The 21,215-nt window shown below is 41.9% G+C and overlaps 1 protein-coding gene across 15 annotated transcripts in view; it reads left to right on the top strand.

The window, feature by feature from the left end:
• LOC138916588 (ubiquitin carboxyl-terminal hydrolase 25-like) overlaps positions 1 to 21,215 on the top strand; it is a 157,965-nt gene that overhangs the window by 22,845 nt on the left and 113,905 nt on the right. For 10 of the 15 annotated variants that reach the window (XR_011423877.1, XR_011423876.1, XR_011423878.1 and 7 more), the window contains exons 2-3: positions 5,315 to 5,392; positions 8,656 to 8,800. Coding sequence is in view for 11 of the 15 variants with exons in the window: in XM_070229520.1 (XP_070085621.1) it covers positions 5,315 to 5,392; positions 8,656 to 8,800 (223 nt within the window). In the remaining 4 variants the exon portion in view is untranslated. Of the gene's footprint in view, positions 1 to 5,314; positions 5,393 to 8,655; positions 8,801 to 8,980; positions 12,313 to 21,215 lie in introns of those variants that run through there. The other 5 variants (XM_070229509.1, XM_070229510.1, XM_070229512.1 and 2 more) reach the window with 5 other exon arrangements.

Below are 21,215 nucleotides of genomic sequence, written 5' to 3'. Positions count from 1 at the left end.
TGAACTCAAAAACGGGTTTGCAACTACCATGCCTGTGTTTCTTGTTGTCCCTGAATGCCACTGGAAGTCTCCTTTAGTTCTGCTGCTGCCACCAAATCTTCTAAACAACAAAAAATTCAACTGAGTAAATTTGAAAGAGCAAATTGGCTTTATTGAACGATTCATGAATCAGGCAGCATCCTGTCTACCAAATAGAAAGGAGCTCCATAGAGTTGCAGAAAAGAAATGATTTTAAAGGCAGAGAGGGAGGGGTCAAAAGGCAATTATTACCAAAGAATGCATTGTTTTAGGCAAGGTTGCCCTCCTAAGGGGAATGGAAGTGGTCTATCAGTGGATAACCCACTAGGGCTGACCAGGAAATTCTGTGTTGACTGGTCCAAGGTTACATTCCTGGGGAGTTGAAACTGCAAATTAGGTTAGGTATTAAGTCTTGGTTTTCTGACTGTGGGGCCTTAACATTAGTGACTCCATTTTGGGCCTGCTGTCTCCTTATTTATTTATTTAGGAAGATTGGCCCTGAGCTGACATCTGTTGCCAACTTTCATTTTCTCCCCAAAGCCCCAGTAGTACACAGTTGTATATCCTAGTTGTAAGTCACTCTAGCTCTTCTGTGTGGGTTGCTGCCACAACATGGCTTGATGAGCCATGCTAAGTCCGTGCCCAGAATCTGAAGCTGCGAACCCGAGGCCGCTGAAGCAGAGCAAGTGAAATTAACCATTCGGCCACAAGGCTGGCCCCTGCTGCCTTCTTTTTAACAAGCGTGAATATGTTGCACTCACCTCCTTATGCTTATTAGATATGAAATCTGTACAAGGAAGACCTCAGAGCTCAGAAGAGGAGCTCTAGACATGCAAGTGGGTTGGATCCACCTTGGATCCCAAATTGCTTGTCAAGGAGGAGAGAATCATATGCAAGACATTTTCAGTTGAGGATCAGGGTGTAGCACAGACCAGAAGTTTGGTAAATAGGAAAATGCAAACCTTGAAAGAAAGACCAGGGTCTTAATCACAACAGAAATAACAGCAATAAAAACACATGATTACGGGAAATGAAGGAGCAGGTTTTCAAAGACAGGAGAAGCACAGCTGTAAGATGCCAATAACAAAGGGGAAAACCTTACAAATGAGGTGGTTCTTCTGCCATAAACTGAGAATTTTTCTCATAGGTCACCTCTTTCGATTTCTCTCCCATTTCTTGGTAACTTAGCTGAGAAAGTTCTTTCACCTTCTCTCCTTCCTGCTCAGCCTTCTTTGGCACCTTAATCCTTTTTCTCTTCATTGTTTCATTTTCAGTCAAAATTCATGCGGTCATAAAACTATGCTAGAGATACATCTGGATTATTTTTTTTCCTAGGTTTTAGCTGACTTAATAGTGAAAGATGATAAAATACCAAACCATAACAAAATTTCAAAGATGTTGCTTTTCTTGATAAAATACTCAATGTTCTTATTGCACTCTGTATCGGTCAACTAACATCATAACAGCTCACTGCAAAAGTTGGTGACATACCAAAATATTATCATCACGTTCACAGATTTGTGGGTTGATTGGAGTGGCTCTTCTCTACTAGCGCCTCATTCTTCTGGGGCAAGTGGGCTTCCCAGGTCATGTTCTTCTTAAGGAAGAAGATGAAGAGGGCAAGCCCAACCATGTAAGCACATTTCATGTTTGCTTGCATGCTGTCTGCTATTTTGTCATTGGTCAAAGTGTGTCACATGGTCAAGCTCCTCAATGCAGCAAGGAAATATATGGTATCTCTAGTGAGAGAAAGGGAAAAGTTGCAAAAGGTGTGAGAGCAGAGATGGGAGAATTGGGAGTCTAACACAGGCCCTGTAATGTTTTCTGGGTTTTACATTTGTATTTACATTTCATCTTGTCATTAATGTATATGTATACTATTTTGTATCCTACCACTTCAGCTTAATGCGATTTTGTAAAGATAACCTTCTATGTAGATTCACTACTTAAAAATATACAGTTGTTTGGATTTGTCCATCTGTATCAAAATCATTTGAGATGCTTATTAAAAATACAGATTTATTAGCCTTAACTCACACCCTCCTGGAATCACAGTCTCTGGGGTGGGGCCGGGGAATCATCATTATTAGAAAACTCATCAGGTCATTCTTCTGTACATTAAAGTTTAGAATGTCTTCCTTAGTGGAAGGACATTTGCATCTTTTTTCATTTTTCCAGCATTATAAATAATGGCCAGCGACGTTTGTACAAATGAGTAATTTCTTTGGGGTATTCAATAGTCTTTCCCGATGCACGATTGAATAATTCGCAGTTGAGGCAAATAATGCTCTGTGTAAAGGATGGAGTTTGGAGTGCTGGTGGTGGTGAAATTGCAAACAGGCTTATAAAATCTTTCAAGTATTTTATGTTCACTAAAATAAAGCCTTGAATTAGATAAGGAGAATTTCTGTAAAATTTTTATACATCTGTAATTTGTAATGTTGGGTATTATGTAACTTAGTCATGGTTCTGTTGCTTAGTTATTGTTAACTTTTTAAAAGAAAGTAGAAAAGTTGACAAATTTAAAAAGAATTTTATTTTTCTTGTATTTCAGCCCTGGAAATTTGGCAATTTGGTTCTTTTATTCAACTATTTTGATTCTTCTTGGCATTTATATGACCTTGTTTATGTGCTTTATTATCTATTTTATTCTTAGATAGTCTTGGTTATCTCAACTCTTTAATAAGATTTTTATGGAAATGAAAATTCATTGATGGCATGGCAGATACTGCCAATGCCTATGCAGTATATGTTCTTTCTTTTCCCTAACAAACAGAGCCTTGATTTCATCTTCAGAGTGGCTTTTTGCGTTGCTGAAAAATACATTTCCCAACCGCTTTTGCACTTATGAGTGGCCAGGAGGCTTTGTTGTGTTCAGTGAGGCTTTAGGTGGAAGTCGCCAGAAAGGGCTTGATAAAGAAGGCAGAATCATTTGGCAGACACCTTTTGTCCTTTGCCCTTCCCTTTGTCCTACCTAGAACTTGGACAGGATGCTGGAGGAGGAGACATGGAGTGACAGACACTTGCTGAATGTCATATATAGGAATGTTTAGTGGGAAGACAGAAGGAGCTTAGATCCTTGATATCTTGTGGGCTGTCCTTATCAGATCTGGACTGCCCACCTCCAGTCTAATTATATTAGGAAAAGACACTGCAGTATGTTGAAGCTACTATTTAGATGGGACTCTGTTACATGTAGCTGAATATAATTTGTAACTTATATGTGTGGCTTTTGTAAAAGATATCTCGACTACGTTCTCTCAAACCTGACTTTCAAATTGCTTTTATTTCTTTCTTTCTTTCATTTCATTTTGTAATTTCTTTAGGACCCTTCACTTCTGAATGTATATACATTATGCATGTTTAAATTGTCAAGCATGTTTTGAGACGCACGTTTTACAATCCTGACATCAACAAATCTGTATGCATAACATTTTAAAACTTTATATTTTGAAGTAATTTCAAATTTAAAGTTGCGAAATTAGTACAGAGAACTTCCCATAACTTTTTTCCTGAACCATTTGAGAGTAAGTTGCAGACATCATGTCCCTTTACCCCCTGAAATACTTCAGGGTGTATTTCCTAAGAAAAAAGATATTTTCTTAAATAACTATAGTGCATTATCAAGTTCAGGAATTTAATATTAATAAAATATCATTACTAAGCAGTCCGCATTCATCTTTCTCCAGTTGTCCGAACAATATCCTGTATTGCGTTTAGTTTGAGATGTAATGTGGTCTCCTGCAGTACATTTGGTTACCATGCCTTTTTGGTCCCCTTTAATCTGGAAACTTGTCCTTTGTCTGTCATGATATAGACATTTTGAAGATAACCCAATAATTATTTTGCGAAATGTTCCTCAGTTTGGATGTCTGATACTTCCTCAAGATTAGATTCAGGTTATGGTTTTTGGCAGGAAAACCACAGGTGATATTGTCTTCTTGGTGTATCATATCATATCAAGAGGCACACGCTGTCAGTCCCATTATTGGTAATATTAGCTCTGATCACTTGGTTGAGTTGGTATCTGTTAGATTTCTTCAGTATAAATTTACTTTTTCTCTCTTTATAATTTGTAGGAAGAATTTGAAACTGTGTAACTATACTGTTTCTCATTAAACTTTCACCCCATAAAATTCTTACTGAGATGACTGTTAAACATTTTCAAGAAAGATTTCTGCAGATCCTTTCATTCTAGTGACAACTTGTCTTCCAGATCATATCCCTTGAGCTTGCATTATGTCGTGGTGCTGTCTTACAGTTTTTGGGAACTTGTTTTGAGAAATACAGAGATGTAGGGAGGAACATGGTTCTTAATTAGGGAAGTTCAGGGAAGGGTTTGGTAGTGGGATGCTATCCCCCCAATAGAGTGTAATAGATTATATGGTATATAAACCAGTAGACTGTAAACAGATCTGAAGCAAATGGGGGCAAATGATCAATTCTGTTTAGGATCTTTTATGACGGATGGGAGCATGAGATGGTCCTCTTTTTCCTCAGACAGATCGTAGGATGCCAGTGATATAATATACTCACCTAGTGCATGGCCTGCCAAAAGCGTGTCTTTTTCACATATCCCAGGGGCCTGGATGCTGGCTGTCCATAGGGACAGGGAGAGATTACCAGAGCTGCCTCGATCTCCATCACTGGTCCCATGCCCTAGTTAAAGTAACCCAATGGATACTTGTTTTCCTTAGTTTCTCAGGCTTAGCCTCATGCTAACCACTCCTTTTCTTGTTGGGTGGCATAAATGAGGTGGTGAAGAATGGACCAGAAATTGTTAATTCAGTAAGACTTCTTCTTGGGAAGTAATGTAGAAGTTCCCTTTTGGAAACATGAAAATGAAATAAGGGCTCCCCACAGCATGGTTCCTTCTTCCTAAAAGAATGAAATTTGTTCAGTCTCTCTCAAGTTTGTTTGTTTGTTTTTTCTTTTTGAAGAAGATTAGCCCTGAGCTAACATCTGCTCCCAATCCTCTTTTTGCTGAGGAAGACTGGCCCTGAGCTAACATCTGTGCCCATCTTCCTCCACTTTATATGCGGGACGCCTACCACAGCATGGCTTGACAAGTAGTGCTATGTCTGCACATGGGATCCAAGCCAGTAAACCCCGGGCCGCCAAAGCAGAGTGTAGGAACTGAACTGCTGTGCCACCAGGCCTGCCCCTGTTTTTGTTTTTCTTTTTTACTCTAGTTTATTTTGTTTTCTGTTTGTTTGCCCAAAGGTCATTTATTTTCTTGTCCTTGTATATTTTCAGATTTCAGAGTGTAATGATTTTGGTTTTTCCTCTCTTCTAGCACCAGCAGACATTTTTGAATCAGCTGAGAGAAATTACTGGGATCAACGATGCCCAGATACTACAGCAAGCTTTGAAGGTATGGCCTCTGTTTTATGACCTACAGTTGTGTTACACCCTCATCTCTACTGCCTGCCATATTTGAAAGTTGAGTTCTTTAGTTATACTGTGTGGTAGTAGTAGAGATATAGGAAAGAACTTGTATAAAGTAAGAGCCTTAGCTAACATATACAGCAATTTTGAGCATGTTAGCTTCCAGCATACCTTGGAGTGACAGATGACTTCTCTCCATAGGAAACACTTTTCATGCAAAATAGGGGGATGTGACTCCAATTGCTAATGGCTGGTTTTACTCAAGAACCCTGATTTTAGAGTTTAAATAGGGGCAGAGGGTGCGGGAGAGTAGAGAGAGGAGGAGGAGGGAGAAATAGAAAATTAATAGAGAGTCAAAAGCTTACATTTTTTCCTTCCAAGAAGGAGAAATAGAAACTGGCTAACATTCAAGTAATTTACCTTAAGAACATTCAACATCAAACTTTTGAGTATATGCAACAGATAAGATGCATCATTTTGTTGTGTCTTATGAAGTACTCTCATTTCCACACAGAGGCACTCACATGAGTTAAATCACATGGGTATGCACATGGAAAAGATCAAGCGAGTGAAAGATGTTCAAGAACTATATGTATATATATATATATATATAGCTACAAAGGCTTGCAGTGAGAGCCTTTTTCCACTGTAGGCATACACACAGCTTCAATCCTTTGGCATTTGCTCCATGAGACAAAATTATATAATTTTTGATGTTGACACAAAAGTTCTTCATTTGTGTCTGGAAGCAATTTATCTTTTAGGTGAGTGTAATCATAATCCTCATAATAGTAGTGATAACAACTAGCACTTAGTAAGCACTTACAGTACTAGGTGCTATTCCTAATAACTCCATGGGGTATTATTTTCATCCCTTTTTAAAAGATAAGGAAACAGAGGTTAAAGTGACTTGATCAAGATCACACAGCTAGTATGTGGAGGAGTTTGAAATAGAAACCAAGTGGCCTGATCCCAGAGCATCACACTTAATTTCTGCTTTCACTAGAGGCTTTGCTTCGTTTTGGCCTCATCAGGACAGTGATGAAGCAGTACTGTTTAGAGCATTAATGCAGGGTTTATGAAGCCACTGTAAGCATTTAGGGAGGAAACAAATGTGTTGTATGTCAGTTTATATGATGATGTTTAGATGATTGCCAGTCCTTTCTTTTTTTTTTTTTTAAAGATTTTATTTTTCCTTTTTCTCCCCAAAGCCCCCCGGTACATAGTTGTGTATTTTTAGTTTTGGGTCCATCTAGTTGTGGCATGTGGGATGCTGCCTCAGCATGGCTTGATGAGCGGTGCCATGTCTGCGCCCAGGATCCGAACCAGCAAAACCCTGGGCTGCCAAAGTGCAGCACGCGAACTCAACCACTCGACCGGCCCCACTAGTCCTTTCTTTATTGTGATAAATATGACTAAATCATGTCTATTTTCAGAATGTACTTTTTCCATTCTGTGTCAGTGAGTGTGACACTACACTCGGTACCTTGTCAGGGCACTTTTCTTTTTCTTGACTTGGGAAACATGTAGAATATGTTTAATTAAATAAATGCAAAGAATTAATCAAATTAATTCTTGTCCACATTTCCTTTGAGGTAAGCTGTATGACCTTAGTTTTTTTTTTAACTTTCATTTCAGTTCTCAGTAGGTGGAAGTGAAAACAGTGTACTTAAACCTTAATTGTTGCCCGGTATAAATTTGTAAGAGGTTTATTAATGAGTTGAGTCTCTCAGTAAAATACTGATATGGAGTCTACTTTTGGGAACCACATGTCGTTGATTGATTTCAGCACTTTTATTTATTTTGAGCATCTATTTTTAGCTTCGCAAAGTAAGTGACCTTCTCGTTGTGTAAGTCCCTGTTGTAGTCAGCTAATTATTATATGAGGTAGTCTGTGAAGAGTACTTGGCACATGTTTTGGCACATATTACTGCTCAGTAAATCTTAGCCGTTGTTATTGCAAGTTGTTTTACTATAGTTTACTTATCTAACTATGGGATATGTTATACCTGTATTTTGGATGAGTCATTTGAGAATCTTACAGTGGTTGTGACAGATAACAAAGGTGAAAGCAGTGGTGCTTTTCCAACTGTACTCTTACTTTATCTCTTCAGCAGCTCCTAGAGTTGGAGTCGAGGTGGGTTGGGGACTTCATTCTTCTAGTTGTTCACTCCTCAAATCTTGGAATCATTCTAATCTTTCTCCTTCTATCACCCCCTACATTTAATATGATAGCAAATAATAGACTCTCTGCCCTTTCTCTCCTATAGTCTCAACACACAGCCAGAATGATCCTTTTAAAATGTAAGTCATACCTGGTCATTTCTAGGCAGAACCCTCAACTGGCTTCCTATTACACTCCTCTCGTATCCTAAAATTCTTAAGGCCTACACAATCTTAATGTGTTCTGGCCTTGTGTCACAGACATAACTCCATTATTAATACCTGGATTTCCTAATGTTGTTTCAACTAGCTGTCATAGAGCTAGTGTTATATTTATTGTTAACTGGACAGAAAATATAGAGATATAACTGGGCAGGTCTCTTATTATTTTACTGTTTCAAAAATTCTTAGTTTTTTAGCAGCTACTTCCTTCTAAATTAACTTTAGAATTTTGTCCAGGTATGCTTTTGATGAGAACTACATAAAATTTATATTTAATTTGGGCAGGATTGTTATCTTGACAGTATTGAGTATTTCTGTCTAGGAGTTCTTTGTGTTTCTCCATACTGTCAAGCTTCAGAACATTTTGCTATTTTCTTCCTATAAGTCTTTGACATTTGCTTGTTAAGTTTGCCTTTAGGTATGTGTTCAGCACCCATTTTAAAGGGAATACCTTTTTTTGTTCTTATTTGCAGAAGCACTGTTTTAAATATTCATTTTTCATCCTTGTATATGGCAAGTTCCAGAAAACATGTTTTAGTTTGTTCATTTGTTTAGAAGTACAAGTTTGTGATTGGCTTTTGTTAAGCAGATATGAAAGTAATGGAAAATTGAGAAATTAGTTATAGAGTTGATTTTTACGTTATATTAGTAGTTTTAATTAATAGAGAAAGGAATTACCATTGATATAGTGTTCTTTGTTTATGATGAATTTATACTATAAAATCAGAATCACACAGAATGATTTTGAATCTGAAAATGATTTTTGCTTTGAGAATTAGTTGTTATGGAAAAGCTTACATAAATCATGTGAGAATGTACAGAGTTATTCCAAAATATTTGATGTTCTGTTCTTGATCTTTGAAGGATAGCAATGGAAACTTGGAGTTGGCAGTGGCTTTCCTCACTGCGAAGAATGCCAAGACCCCTCAGCAGGAGGAGACAACTTACTACCAAACCGCGCTTCCTGGCCGTGATAGATACATCAGTGTGGGAAGCCAAGCAGATGCGAGTAAGTTTACTTCTTTCTTAATAATTTGACAGGAATGTAATGAAACATTTTCCTTGGGGATATATTAATTTTGTTGAAGCAGAGGTAAAGGACAAAAAAAAAAGACTACTTTAACCTTGGTTCTTCTTAGTGTATTTGAAAGGAGCATGTTTTAATTAGCTGCATTATATTTTTTTCCAGATTGTCTTTCATTGGTATATCCTTTCATAGAGCACCTCATGGAGTATTCATTGTTTTGAAATATGGAACAGCTACAGTGTTTCTCATTAAAGAAACAAAAATTTCTAGAATTTTAAATGGGCAAAATCATTTGTTTTATGGATTTTAAGTGTTGGTAGAGGCTTAGTATTATTTTTGAAGATAAAGTAGTATTTTTAATTACTGATAGCTTTACCATTTAGTAGAATTTCCCTTCTTTCAATCCCTGCCCCTCCCCAAAATAAAGATTTTGGAGAAAGGTTTATTACCATGTAACAAAATAAGCACACATACATGCGCACACACAGGTACATATGGAAAATTTTATGGACTAATTTTTATTCTTAACATGAATACTTTGTGCTTATATAGCACTGAGTTTTTCAAAATACATTCAGTTACCTCCATATCTCATTGTGGTGTAACTGTATTATATAAAATGTAGGTATTTATTTTTATGCATTCTCAATCAGAGAAGTTTGATTACTAACTTGTATTGGAAGAGAATTTCTGATTTTGTTTATAGACTTTCTCAAAGTTAGGAAATAACCAGGAAGAACCCATTCACATAGATGTTTATAGCTATTAATTGGCATTAAATACTGTTTAATGTTGGTTGATTTCAAGTTTTCAGGATAATCTTAGTATTTTTGCTCTACAAATGATCTTATGTCGGCTAAGCCTGGAATACTCCTACTTCACACAGATAATAGGTGATAATCGGGAGAAGTTTTATGTGTGTAAGACAGACCCAGTTGCTGTGTCCAAGTTGAAGACACACTGTGGCTTGACTCCTGTCTGCATCTCTGACTTCGTTTTCTACTGTTTTGTTCTTTTCTCTTTACACTGTGATGACGCAGAATGGCTTGAAGTTCTCATCCACCCAGTGCTATTTAATTTCTTTTGTCTTTATGCTTGCTTTTCCTTCGAAGGAATCCCTTCTAGCCTTTACCCCCAGCCTAATTTCTTCTGGCGTTGTAGGATTTAGCTCAGGAGCTAATGGCTCTAGAATGTTTCCCCTGGCCTCTAGTTTGGACCAAGTGCTTTTCCAGCACCCAGAGCATACCTGTGTCTTAATGAGTACTGTGTTATTTTAAAATTATTTGCTTGTGCCTTTCTTGCTTACCAAACATGAAGCCTAACAGGGCAAGAGACTGTTGATGTTCCCATGATCATATTAGAATGTCCTAGTTTCTCAAAAAGTGTTTGTTGAGTTATTTTTGATAATATGTGTAAAAACGCCATCCCCAGAGGCCCACCTCTGAAGACAATTTGGTGGACTGGACCCTCCTCAGGGCCACCTTGGGAAGCTTATACTGAAGATGGCAGGGCCACATGAGGAAAGGAGCCCTGGTCACTGTGTCACCCCAGGAGAGTCACTTCCACCCAGGAACACTTGGATTGAATGAGGACATATTGTCTCAACCAAAATCCATAAAATGTTAAGATTGCCAGTTCATATTGATGACTCTTGAGTTGTTTGGATTGGAATCCTGGTCTCTTAGTTCATACCTTTAGGGACACCCTTCAGTCTTTGCCCTTGCTTGTCCCCAGTGACCAACCAGAAGGACAGAGGGAGCCTCAGACTAGGAAGATTGGGGAGCTGTGTGGGCAGTCCCAGGTGTCCCTGCACAGAAGGAAACTTGAAAACAGGAGGAGAGTGGGCCTCACCCAGGGATGGCCCCCACCACTTGTTCTTGTGCACAGAAACGGACATGGCCTGGCCCTGCTTTGTCCCCTAGGTGTGCTGTAGGGCCAGGTGGGCCTCGACTGGCAGAGCCAGGCTGCCATCAGCCCTGTCCACCTCCCCCAGTGCCTGGAGAAGTGAGACCCCTTCTACTTTCAGAGCTCACTTAGGGGTCTGTTTCCTAGACCCTAGCTGGCCTCCCCTCCCCCAACCAACTGACACACCCTGGTTCCAGCCACCTGTTTACTTTGGAGATGGAACACTCCTCAGGGTTCCGAGAGGTCAGTTGTGGCCCACAGGGCACTGGCACTCAGAGGCACAGCTGCGGAGCTCTCCCCAGCCATGGAGGGCCTGCTGCCTGCCATCGCGTCCACTTTCCAGCTGATCCTGGGGCACCTGTGGTGTGCTCTGCTGGTGATTTCGGACAGCTTGAGCCAGGGTCCAGGTCTCCCTGCGTTCCACTGGGAGGTCCTGATATGTACTGTGGTGGTGGCTTTGATAGTCAAGACAGGACATATTTTCAGAAGAGGGAAGTCTCCAGGTGAAAGGTGTTCTGCCTTCGGTGAAGTCATTGGAGAATGTGGGGAGAATACCGGACCTGAGAACCGAGCCGTGGAAGCCCTTCAGTGCCCTCGGGTGGAGGCCAGTCCTCTCCCCTTACAAACCTTGTGCTTGGCAGCGATGAATACAATCCTGAGCACATCAGCACTTCAGGACACTGTCGACCTTCTGGAAAAGGCTTTGAAGAGCCTGCCTGTGAAAGTCTCCAAAGCAACTGATGAAGAGGAACATCAGGAAAGAGCCAGATGGTTGCAGCAACAAAAGCAAATTGAGGAAGAGCTTGCAGGAGAAATCCTCTCCCTCCAAACCGAGGAAGCAACTTTGCAGCACGAAAACACCAAGCTCGAAGGTGAGATTCAGCAGCTGAAGCTCAAACTTCAAAATCTGCATGAGCTACATGATGAAGAAGTTGTGCCACTTTACATAAAATTCTTTGAGGAGGAAAGGGTCTGCTCCGAGTTGAAGAAGAAGCTCCTCAACGTGTGCTGGGAGATGAACTCCACGTACCAGCTTCGCAACCTCTACAAGAAGATGGCTGAAGACCTGGCCCAAGAAGTGAAGACGTGCACTTCCTACTATCACAAGGAGAACCTCTTCCAGATGCAAAGAGCCAAAGAAAGCTGGAGGGCAGCCGTGTTGGCGGAGAGAAAGCTCGAGGAGCTAAGAAGACAAAACGAGCACAACAGGCAAAGGCTGGCCATTTTGGAGGCCTCGTTCCAGCCTTTGCCAAGAGGCAATTTTCCTCCAGCTGCTCCTCCCACGGTCCCCAGAGGCCCAGAAGTGTGGGGGATCCCCTGGGCCGGTAGGACCCCCCCAGGAAGGAGGATGGCCCTGCCATGAGGCCTCAGGGGCCTGGGGTCACCTGCAGATTGGACTCAGCATCCACAGCAGCTGGGCCTTCAGCACCCCAGCCACAGCAGGACATCTGCACGGGTGTTCTCTTTTCAAAGGAATTTTGATTTTTTCTGTTTTTAGTTTAGCTCCTATTACTTACTTAATTATTCTTATTCAACTAGATAAAGCATTCTAATGTTTAAGATATTTTTTCAAATAAAGTTTCATTTAATACATTGCTTATCAATTGCATTCTCTGTCCTTGGACCCTCTAGAATAAGACAGTATAAGGATTGAGTTTAGATTTAAATGAAAGGTCACTATTCATTAAGCCATCATTAGAGTAGGACATAGAGATGTAGAAAACAATAAAGACTGTTTCTGTGTGCCCTGAGCCCTTATTAGGAATCTGCGAAGTGACAATATTTGCCTGAATTAGATTGTTAGTAAAAACCAATGGAAAAGCAGGAAAAAAAAGAGACTTCAACATACTGCCGTTCACATTTCATAATGTTTTGATTTATTCCTAAATTTATAGCTTAATTTAGAGGGTAATTTTAGATAATTTGCACTCTGTTTTTTGTTCTGTAATTTTTTAAATCTTTGTTGTATTGTTTAAGATAGTGTTTCTTGCCAAAACATTTCTCAATGTTTTGCAGTGCATTTTATGCAGTTTTCCCTTGGTGGCAATCACATATGCACCCACACCCACACACACAGACACGCACAAACTACAGTACAGATGTAGAATATTTTGTTATTTCAGTACCTAAGGAAAATGTAAAATTAAGAGATTCAATTTTGAAAAATTATTTAAAATAAATAAAAGAAAAAGATCATGCAATCCACCGCGATGTACACAAAAGAATCCTAAGTCCTGTACACAGAAAAGGAGAGGTGCCTGATGTACCCGACAAAATTCCCAGTACAAACACTTCACCCCAATGGTGCAGATGAAGAGACTGAGATGCAGCCATTTCCGGAGCTGAGACAGGGAGGAGGGAAGGGCCAGAGATGCGGGGCTCCCGGGGGCCAGCGAGATGGAAGCTGTTCCCAGCCCTGGGCTGGAGGGAGGAGGGGAAATGGTGTCCTCTGGGCCCATGAGGGCTGTCAGGGGCACAGGGGAGACTGCCCCCGCCCTCTGCCCTCCTGACGTCCCACCTGCTGGAGCCTGGGAGCCCCCCAGAGGCCCGGGCAGCGCAGGCAGAGGAGTCAGCCTGGGCACAGAGCCGGCCAGAGAGGGGCCCCGAAGGAATCTGGAGAGCGACCAGCACACTTGACTCTGCTGAATCTCAAGTGCCAGGGTTTCATTGCCTTCCTTCCCATCCATTGTTTTGTTACATGTGGAGCTTCTGTGATGTCTTCTGCGCTGTTCCAGGTGTTTAAGATGCAGTGATGGACAAAATGGTCTAACGAGGCCTGGGGACCCGCAGCTTACATTCTAGCAAGGGACGACGTCACATAATAAAGAAAAAGAGATGAAGGAGGGAAATACGTGCTCTACAGACGATTCCTATAGGGGGATGGTAAGGGCGGTGACAGGCTAACACTCAGTGGGGGACATTTATGCTGAGATGAAAGGTAAGAGGAGTTAGTCTGGGAGATCATGGGCAGAATGTTCCAGGCAGACAGAACAGGAAGTACAGAGGCCTGAGAGGTGGCTTCTGGGTCAGTGGAAATGGGACTAAGATGAGGGGGAGGGGAGGTGGGCAGGGAGCAGGGCCCACAGCAGAGATGTCTCTGTAGTGCGGGGGAGTGACACCAGGGAAGGGTGTAGACCTGGAGGGGAGACAGGGTGGCTGGGGACATAGTGTGATGTGCTTTCTACACAGATGTCTGTGGCTGTGGAGACAGTGGAATGTGGGTCGGGGGAGAGGCGCAGCGTTTTGTTGAGGGGTCTCACAGCAGTCTGCAGGGAGCCCTGGGGCTGGCACTGGGGTGTTTGTCATTCAGATGAGCAGTGTGTGTGACTGTTGAAGAGGAACGAAGAAGACTGAGAACGCTTCTGATAACCTGTGTATTGCCTGCGCTACTTTAAGGACACCTTTGTACAATCTCTGCAGGGGAATCCGAAAAGAAGGCAGCTGGGCACAGATGAAGTACACCCAGTGAGAAGCCTATTTTTCGAAGAAATAGAGTAGGGAGTAGTCATGCCCATTTGGACATCCATGAGGTTTCGACCATCCCTGAAGGCCCTGGGGATCAGAGGGTCTCACCCCTCAGGCGCTCCCACAACAGGGGCTCCAAGGGCAGCTCCGGAAGGGGCTCGAGGGCACGGTGAGGATTCCCAAGGGTGATGCATCCGCTCCCTGAGTGGAGCCAATACGATGCTACTCGTGGAGATGCCAAGATGAACACTCAGTGGACCCCAGCAGAGCGCAGAGCCAGTGGAAGAGGAAGACTCACTGACTAGAAGTGCTCGTGGAGGTGGCGTGTGCACCCACTGCAGGCGCTGTGCCCGGCTCTCTAACTGTCCCTGCAGCAGGCTGGGCGGTGGGTGGGAGGTCAGGGAGGGGTCTCTGGAGGAGGTGGCCCTGAGCTGAATGCTGAGGGAAAAGGAGTTATCCGCAGTGCTTTACACACTTTCCGGGGCACAGGAATCACTTGGAGATCTGGTTACAGGGCAGATCCCAGTTCATCAGGTCCTGAGTGGGTCTGAGACTGCCCTGCTCCCCAGTGATATCCATGCTTGGACTGGACATAGAATAGCAAGGATCTTGAGATGACTGTGGGGAAAAGTGTGGGAAAGATAAAGGGGGAAGCACCATTTCTGGCCACATTTCAGCCCAGGCACAGACGCGAAGCTCCAAACAGCCTGGGAGAGCAGAGGTAGAACTTATGCAAGTGACCTGCCCCCAATTACCCTCTGAAACACTCCTATCTCCCATGGATGGGTCCTGTCCCAAGTTCATGTCCTGTTTCAGAGGAGCATGAGGAACCAAACACTTGGGGTCACTCTTGGGGAAGCCAGCCATGGAGGACCTGCTTTCCCTCCAGAATGCCCTAGTCAGTCGGTAGCTCCACCTTCCCGGCTCGCACAGCCCAGGCACCTGGGAACCCCTCCTGACCTGTTCCTCGTCCTCACCCTCTCCATGCAATGCATCGGGCAGTCCATAGATTATTCCTTCAAACTCCCTCTGTTCTCTCCATCTCTGCCAACACCCTCCTGTACAGACCACCACTCTGTCTCCTGCCTGGGTCACTGTCGCTCTGCTGACTGTCCTGCCTATGGGGCCCAGGTCACCATGCATCCTCCCATTGACCTCCTCTCGGCAGACACAGCAGACTCTTTAACCCATGACCCAGGCAGGGCCAGAACAAAGCCAGGCTTGGACGTGCGTGTGATGAAGGTGCGGCTGACCCCTGCCCTCAGCCCCCTGTCTCCTGCCTCTGGGTCATGGACGGCAAGGGTGAGCACACATCCCAGTGCAGCCTGGACAGCTCAGGCAGTACTTGGTGGGTGCCTGGCATGTTATGGATAGCTCCCCTTTTCACTCATAAAATGGCTCCAGTTCTGACAAGAAATTTGATGGCCGCCAAACTAATACCTTGCATGAGTTCAAACTTTTCCAAACAGTAGTGCAAAATTTAAAAAAAAAATACAAGCTCATGAGAAAATAGACAGCATGATTTCGATATAAATCCAAATGCAACCCTGGACAGTCATGAAGTTCTATGCCCAAAACAGGGCTCCTAGAAAGACTGCACACGGAGGAAGATAGGGAGGTAGTGACCTTCTCCTTTGGGGCCCCTCCTTGCCAGGCTCTGATTCAGTGGCTCTTGGGTGGGACCCCAAAATTTGTATTTTTTCCAAGTCTCTCTCAGGGTTCTGATGCATGGCAAAGATGAACTACATTGTCGTAAGCCATCAACTCTAGGCCTATGTTGAAAGGGCCTGTGCCTTCCTCTGATCCAGCACTTGGGTCCCTCGCTTCCGACAGCTCATGACCTCCTGTTCTAAGATGTTATCAGTATGTCCTTTCATATCCACTCTCTGTCCTTCTCCACCTGCTGTCTGCTGCCGACCTGTAGGGTGTTGGCCACAAGCAGATTCATATCCTTCCAGCTCCCTTTGGAGTCACCAATGGGGAAGCCCAAGAACAGACTGGAGGGAGGCAGGAGTGTGAGCCCAAGCATTGAACCTCCTGGCTACTTCCTGAAAAGATGGCCTTGCGCTGGCTCCGTCTGTGGCTAGAGGCCCAGCTCCTCTCAAGGGCTGACTCAGCATGGTTCTCTTCCTTGGGCTCTCTTCTCTTGATTCCTTGAGGCCTGTAGGTGGTGACAACTGGGCTGTAAGGACCCCTTGTTACTACCTATTGGTTTTTATTGCCACTGTAAGAAATTTCCACAGACCTGGTGGCTTGAAACAACACAAATTTGTTATTTTGCAATTCTGGAGGACAAACGTCCCAAATCAGTCTCACTGAGCTAAATTTAAGATGTCTGTATGGCTAGTGCCTTCTGGAGTCTCCTTTTGACTTCCCAGCATCTGGATGCCACCTACAATCCTTGGCTTGTGGCCCCTTCCTGCATCTTCATGTCCAGCCACCCAGCACCTTCTCTCATCTGTGATATCTGTTTCTATCCGTCACCACATCTCCCTCTATGACCCTACCACCAGCCTGTTTCACTTATTAGGCCACTTGTGATGCCATTGGTGCCACATGGATCACCCAGGGAACTCTCCACATCCCAAGACCCTTGCCTTAATCACCCCTGCAAAGTCCCCTTTGCCGTGGTAAGGTAACACGCTCATAGGTTCTGGGGATTGGAAGGTGGACATCATTGGGACCATTATTCTCTCTCCGTCACCATGCATCATGCCTTGAAGTTCTCCTATACCTACACGTTTGTAAATAATCCTTTTGTACATAAACCTTCCTCCAGTAACCTATTTCTAGTCTAACCTGATTCCCTCAATCTGTGCACCATCCCTGGCACTTTTTTTTTTTCCAATTTTTTTTTATTGAGTTATTGATAGGTTACAATCTTGTGAAATTTCAATTGTACGTTAATGTTTGTCAGTCATGTTGTAGGAGCACCACTTCACCCTTTGTGCCCACCCCCCACCCCTCCTTTCCCCTGGTATCCACTAAACTGTTCTTGGTCCATAGTTTTAAATTCCTCATATGAGTGGAGTCATACACAGATTACCTTTCTCTTGCTGGCTTATTTCACTTAACATAATTCTCTCAAGGTCCATCCATGTTATTGCAAATGGAATGATTTTGTTTTGTTTTGCAGCTGAGTAGTATTCCATTGTATATATGTGCCACATCTTCTTTATCCATTCGTCTGTTGATGGGCACTTAGGTTGCTTCCACGTCTTGGCTATTGTAAACAGTGCTGCAATAAACATTGGGGTGCACAGGACTTTTGGGATTGCTGACTTCAGGCTCTTTGGATAAATACCCAGTAGTGGGATGGCTGGATCGTATGGTAGTTCTATTTTTAGTTTTTTGAGGAATCTCCGTACTGTTTTCCATAGTGGCTGCACCAGTTTGCCTTCCCACCAGCAGTGTATGAGGGTTCCTTTTGCTCCGCAACCTCTCCAACGTTTGTTGGTATTAGTTTTAGATATTTTTGTCATTCTAACGGGTGTAAGGTGATATCTTAGTGTAGTTTTGATTTGCATTTCCCTGATGATCAGCGATGATGAGCATCTTTTCATGTGCCTATTGGCCATCAGTATATCTTCTTTGGAGAAATGTCTGTTCATGTCTCCAGCCCATTTTTTGATTGGGTTGTTTGATGTTTTGTGGTTGAGTTGCGATAGTTCTTTATATATTAAGGATATTAAGCCTCTGACAGATATATGACTTGCAAATATTTTTTCCCAGTTAGTGGGTTGGTTTTTTTGTTTCAATCCTGTTTTCATTTGCCTTGAAGAAGCTCTTTAATCTGATGAAGTCCCGTTTGTTTATTCTTTCTATTGTTTCCCTTCTCTGAGAAGGCATGGTGTCCGAAAAGATCCTTTTAATACTGCTGTCAAAGAGTGTACTGCCTACGTTTTCTTCCAGAAGCCTTATGGTTTCAGGTCTCACCTTTAGGTCTTTGATCCATTTTGCGTTTATTTTGGTGAATGGTGAAAAAGAATGGTCAATTTTCATTCTTTTACATGTGGCGTTCCAGTTTTCCCAGCACCATTTGTTGAAAAGACTTTCTTTTCTCCATTGTATGCCCTCATCTCCTTTGTCAAAGATAAGCTGTCCATAGATGTGTGGTTTTATTTCTGGGCTTTCACTTCTGTTCCATTGATCTGTGCACCTGTTTTTGTACCAGTACCATGCTGTTTTGATTACTGTAGCTTTGTAGTATGTTTTGAAGTCAGGGATTGTGACGCCTCCCGTTTTGTTCTTTTTTCTCAGGACTGCTTTAGACATTTGGGGTCTTTTGTTGCCCCATATGAATTTTAGGATTCTTTGTTCTAATTCTGTAAAGAATGTCATTGGGATTCTGATTGGGATGGCGTTGAATCTGTAGATTGCTTTAGGTAGAATGGACATTTTAACTATGTTTATTCTTCCAATCCACGTACATGGAATGTCTTTCCATCTCCTTATGTCGTCATCCAATTCTCTCAGAAAGGCCTTGTAATTTTCATTATATAGGCCCTTCACTTCCTTAGTTAAATTTACCCCAAGGTATTTTATTCTTTTTGTTGCGATTGTGAATGGTATTGTATTCTTGAGTTCTTTTTCTGTTGGTTCATTACTGGAATATAGAAATGTTACTCATTTATGCAAATTGATTTTATACCCTGCAACTTTGCTGTAGTTGTTGATTACTTCTAACAGTTTTCCAATGGATTCTTTGGGGTTTTCTATATATAAGATCATGTCGTCTGCAAACAGCAAGAGTTTCACTTCTTCCCTCCCTATTTGGATTCCTTTTATTCCTTTTTCTTGCCTGATTGCTCTGGCCAGGACCTCCAGTACTATGTTAAATAAGAGTGGTTATAGAGGGCATCCTTGTGTCGTTCCTGTCTTCAGGGGGATGGGCTTCAGTTTTTGCCCATTGAGTATGATGTTCGCTGTGGGTTTGTCATATATGGCCTTTATTATGTTGAGGTAGTTTCCTTCTATGTTCAGCGTTTTTATCATAAATGGCTGTTGGATCTTGTCAAATGCCTTCTCTGCATCTATTGAGATGATCATGTGGTTTTTATTCCTCAGTTTGTTGATGTGGTGTATCACGTTGATTGATTTGCGGATGTTGAACCATCCCTGTGTCCCTGGTATGAATCCCACCTGATCCTGATGTATGATTCTTTTGATGAATTGCTGAATTCTGGTTGCCAAAATTTTGTTTAGAATTTTTGCATCTATGTTCATCAGTGATATTAGCCTGTAGTTCTCTTTTTTCTTGGTGTCCTTGTCAGGTTTTGGGATCAGCGTGATGTTGGCCTCATAGAATGTGTAAGGAAGTGTTCCATCTTCCCTAATTTTTTGGAATAGCTTGAAAAGGATGGGTATTAAATCCTCTCTGAAAGTTTGGTAGAATTCCCCAGGAAAGCCATCTGGTCCTGGGCTTTTATTCTTTGGGATGTTTTTGATTGCTGTTTCCATCTCTTTCCTTGTGATTGGTCTGTTCAAATTGTCTGCCTCTTCTTGAGTGAGCTTTGGGAGACTGTAGGAGTCCAAGAATTTATCCATTTCCTCTAGGTTATCCATTCTGTTAGCATATAGTTTTTTGTAGTATTCTGTTATAATCCATTGTATTTCTGCAGAGTCTGTTGTTATTTCTCCTCGCTCATTTCTGATTTTGTTTATTTGAGCTTTCTCCCTTTTTTTCTTTGTAAGTCTGGCTAGTGGTTTGTCAATTTTATTGATCTTCTCAAAAAACCAGCTCTTTGTCTCATTGCTCCTTTCTACTGCCTTTTTCGTTTCAATAGTATTTATTTCTGCTCTGATTTTTATTATTTCTCTCCTTCTGCTGACTTTGGGCTTCATTTGTTCTTTTTTCTCTAGTTCAGTTAGGTGTGCTTTAAGGTTGCGTATTTGGGATTTTTCTTGTTTGTTAAGATGTGCCTGTATTGCAATGAATTTTCCTCTTAATACAGCTTTTGCTGTATCCCATATGAGTTGGTATGGCATGCTATCATTTTCATTTGTTTCCAGGTATTTTTTTATTTCTTCTTTAATTTCTTCAATGATCCATTGCTTGTTCAGTAGTGTGTTTAGTCTCCTCATCTTTGTGCCTTTCTCAGCTTCTTTCTTGTAATTAATTTCTAGCCTTATAGCACTATGATCTGAGAAGATGCTTGTTATTATTTCAATTTTTTTAAATTTGTAGAGGCTTGTCTTGTTTCCCAACATATGGTCTATCCTAGAGAATGTTCCATGTGCACTTGAGAAGAATGTGTATTCAGCTCCTTCAGGGTGGAGTGATCTATATATGTCTATTAAGTCCAATTGTTTTAGTTTTTCATTCAGCTCCACTATTTCCTTGTTGATTTTCTGTCTGGATGATCTGTCCATTGATGTGAGTGGGGTGTTGAGGTCCCCTACTATTATTGTGTTGTTTTTAACATCTTCCTTTAGGTCTGTTAATAGTTGCTTTATGAATCTTGGTGCTCCTGTGTTGGGTGCATAGATATTTATAAGCGTTATTTCTTCTTGACGAAGTGTCCCTTTGATCATTATATATTGTCCCTCTGTGTCTCTCTTTACCTGTCTTATTTTGAAATCCACTTGGTCTGATATGAGAGTTGCAACACCTGCCTTTTTTAGTTGCTGTTTGCTTGAAGTATTGTCCTCCACCCCTTCACCCTGAGTCTGTGTTTGTCCTTGGGGCTGAGGTGTGTTTCCTGGAGGCAACAAATTGTTGGATCTTGTTCTTTAATCCATTTTGCCACTCTGTGTCTTTTTATTGGAGAGTTCAATCCGTTCACATTGAGAGTGATTATTGATGCATGTGGACTTAATACTGTCAATCTGTTGCTCATTATCTTGTTTTCCTGTGTTTCTTTTCCTGTGTGCTTTAGACTACCCATTTAATACTGCAATTTCTTATGCTGGGTTTCTTAGATTTTCCCTTATCTATGATTTGTGACTCTGTTCTGTACTTTATTTTAGTGTCTACCTTGAAGTTTGTATTTAGAATCTCGTGTATAATATAGTCTATTCTCTGGTG

The sequence above is a fragment of the Equus caballus genome, chromosome 12 (genome assembly GCF_041296265.1).
Source record: "Equus caballus isolate H_3958 breed thoroughbred chromosome 12, TB-T2T, whole genome shotgun sequence".
Taxonomy (NCBI): domain Eukaryota; kingdom Metazoa; phylum Chordata; class Mammalia; order Perissodactyla; family Equidae; genus Equus; species Equus caballus.
This window is presented reverse-complemented; position numbering and strand designations above follow the sequence as displayed.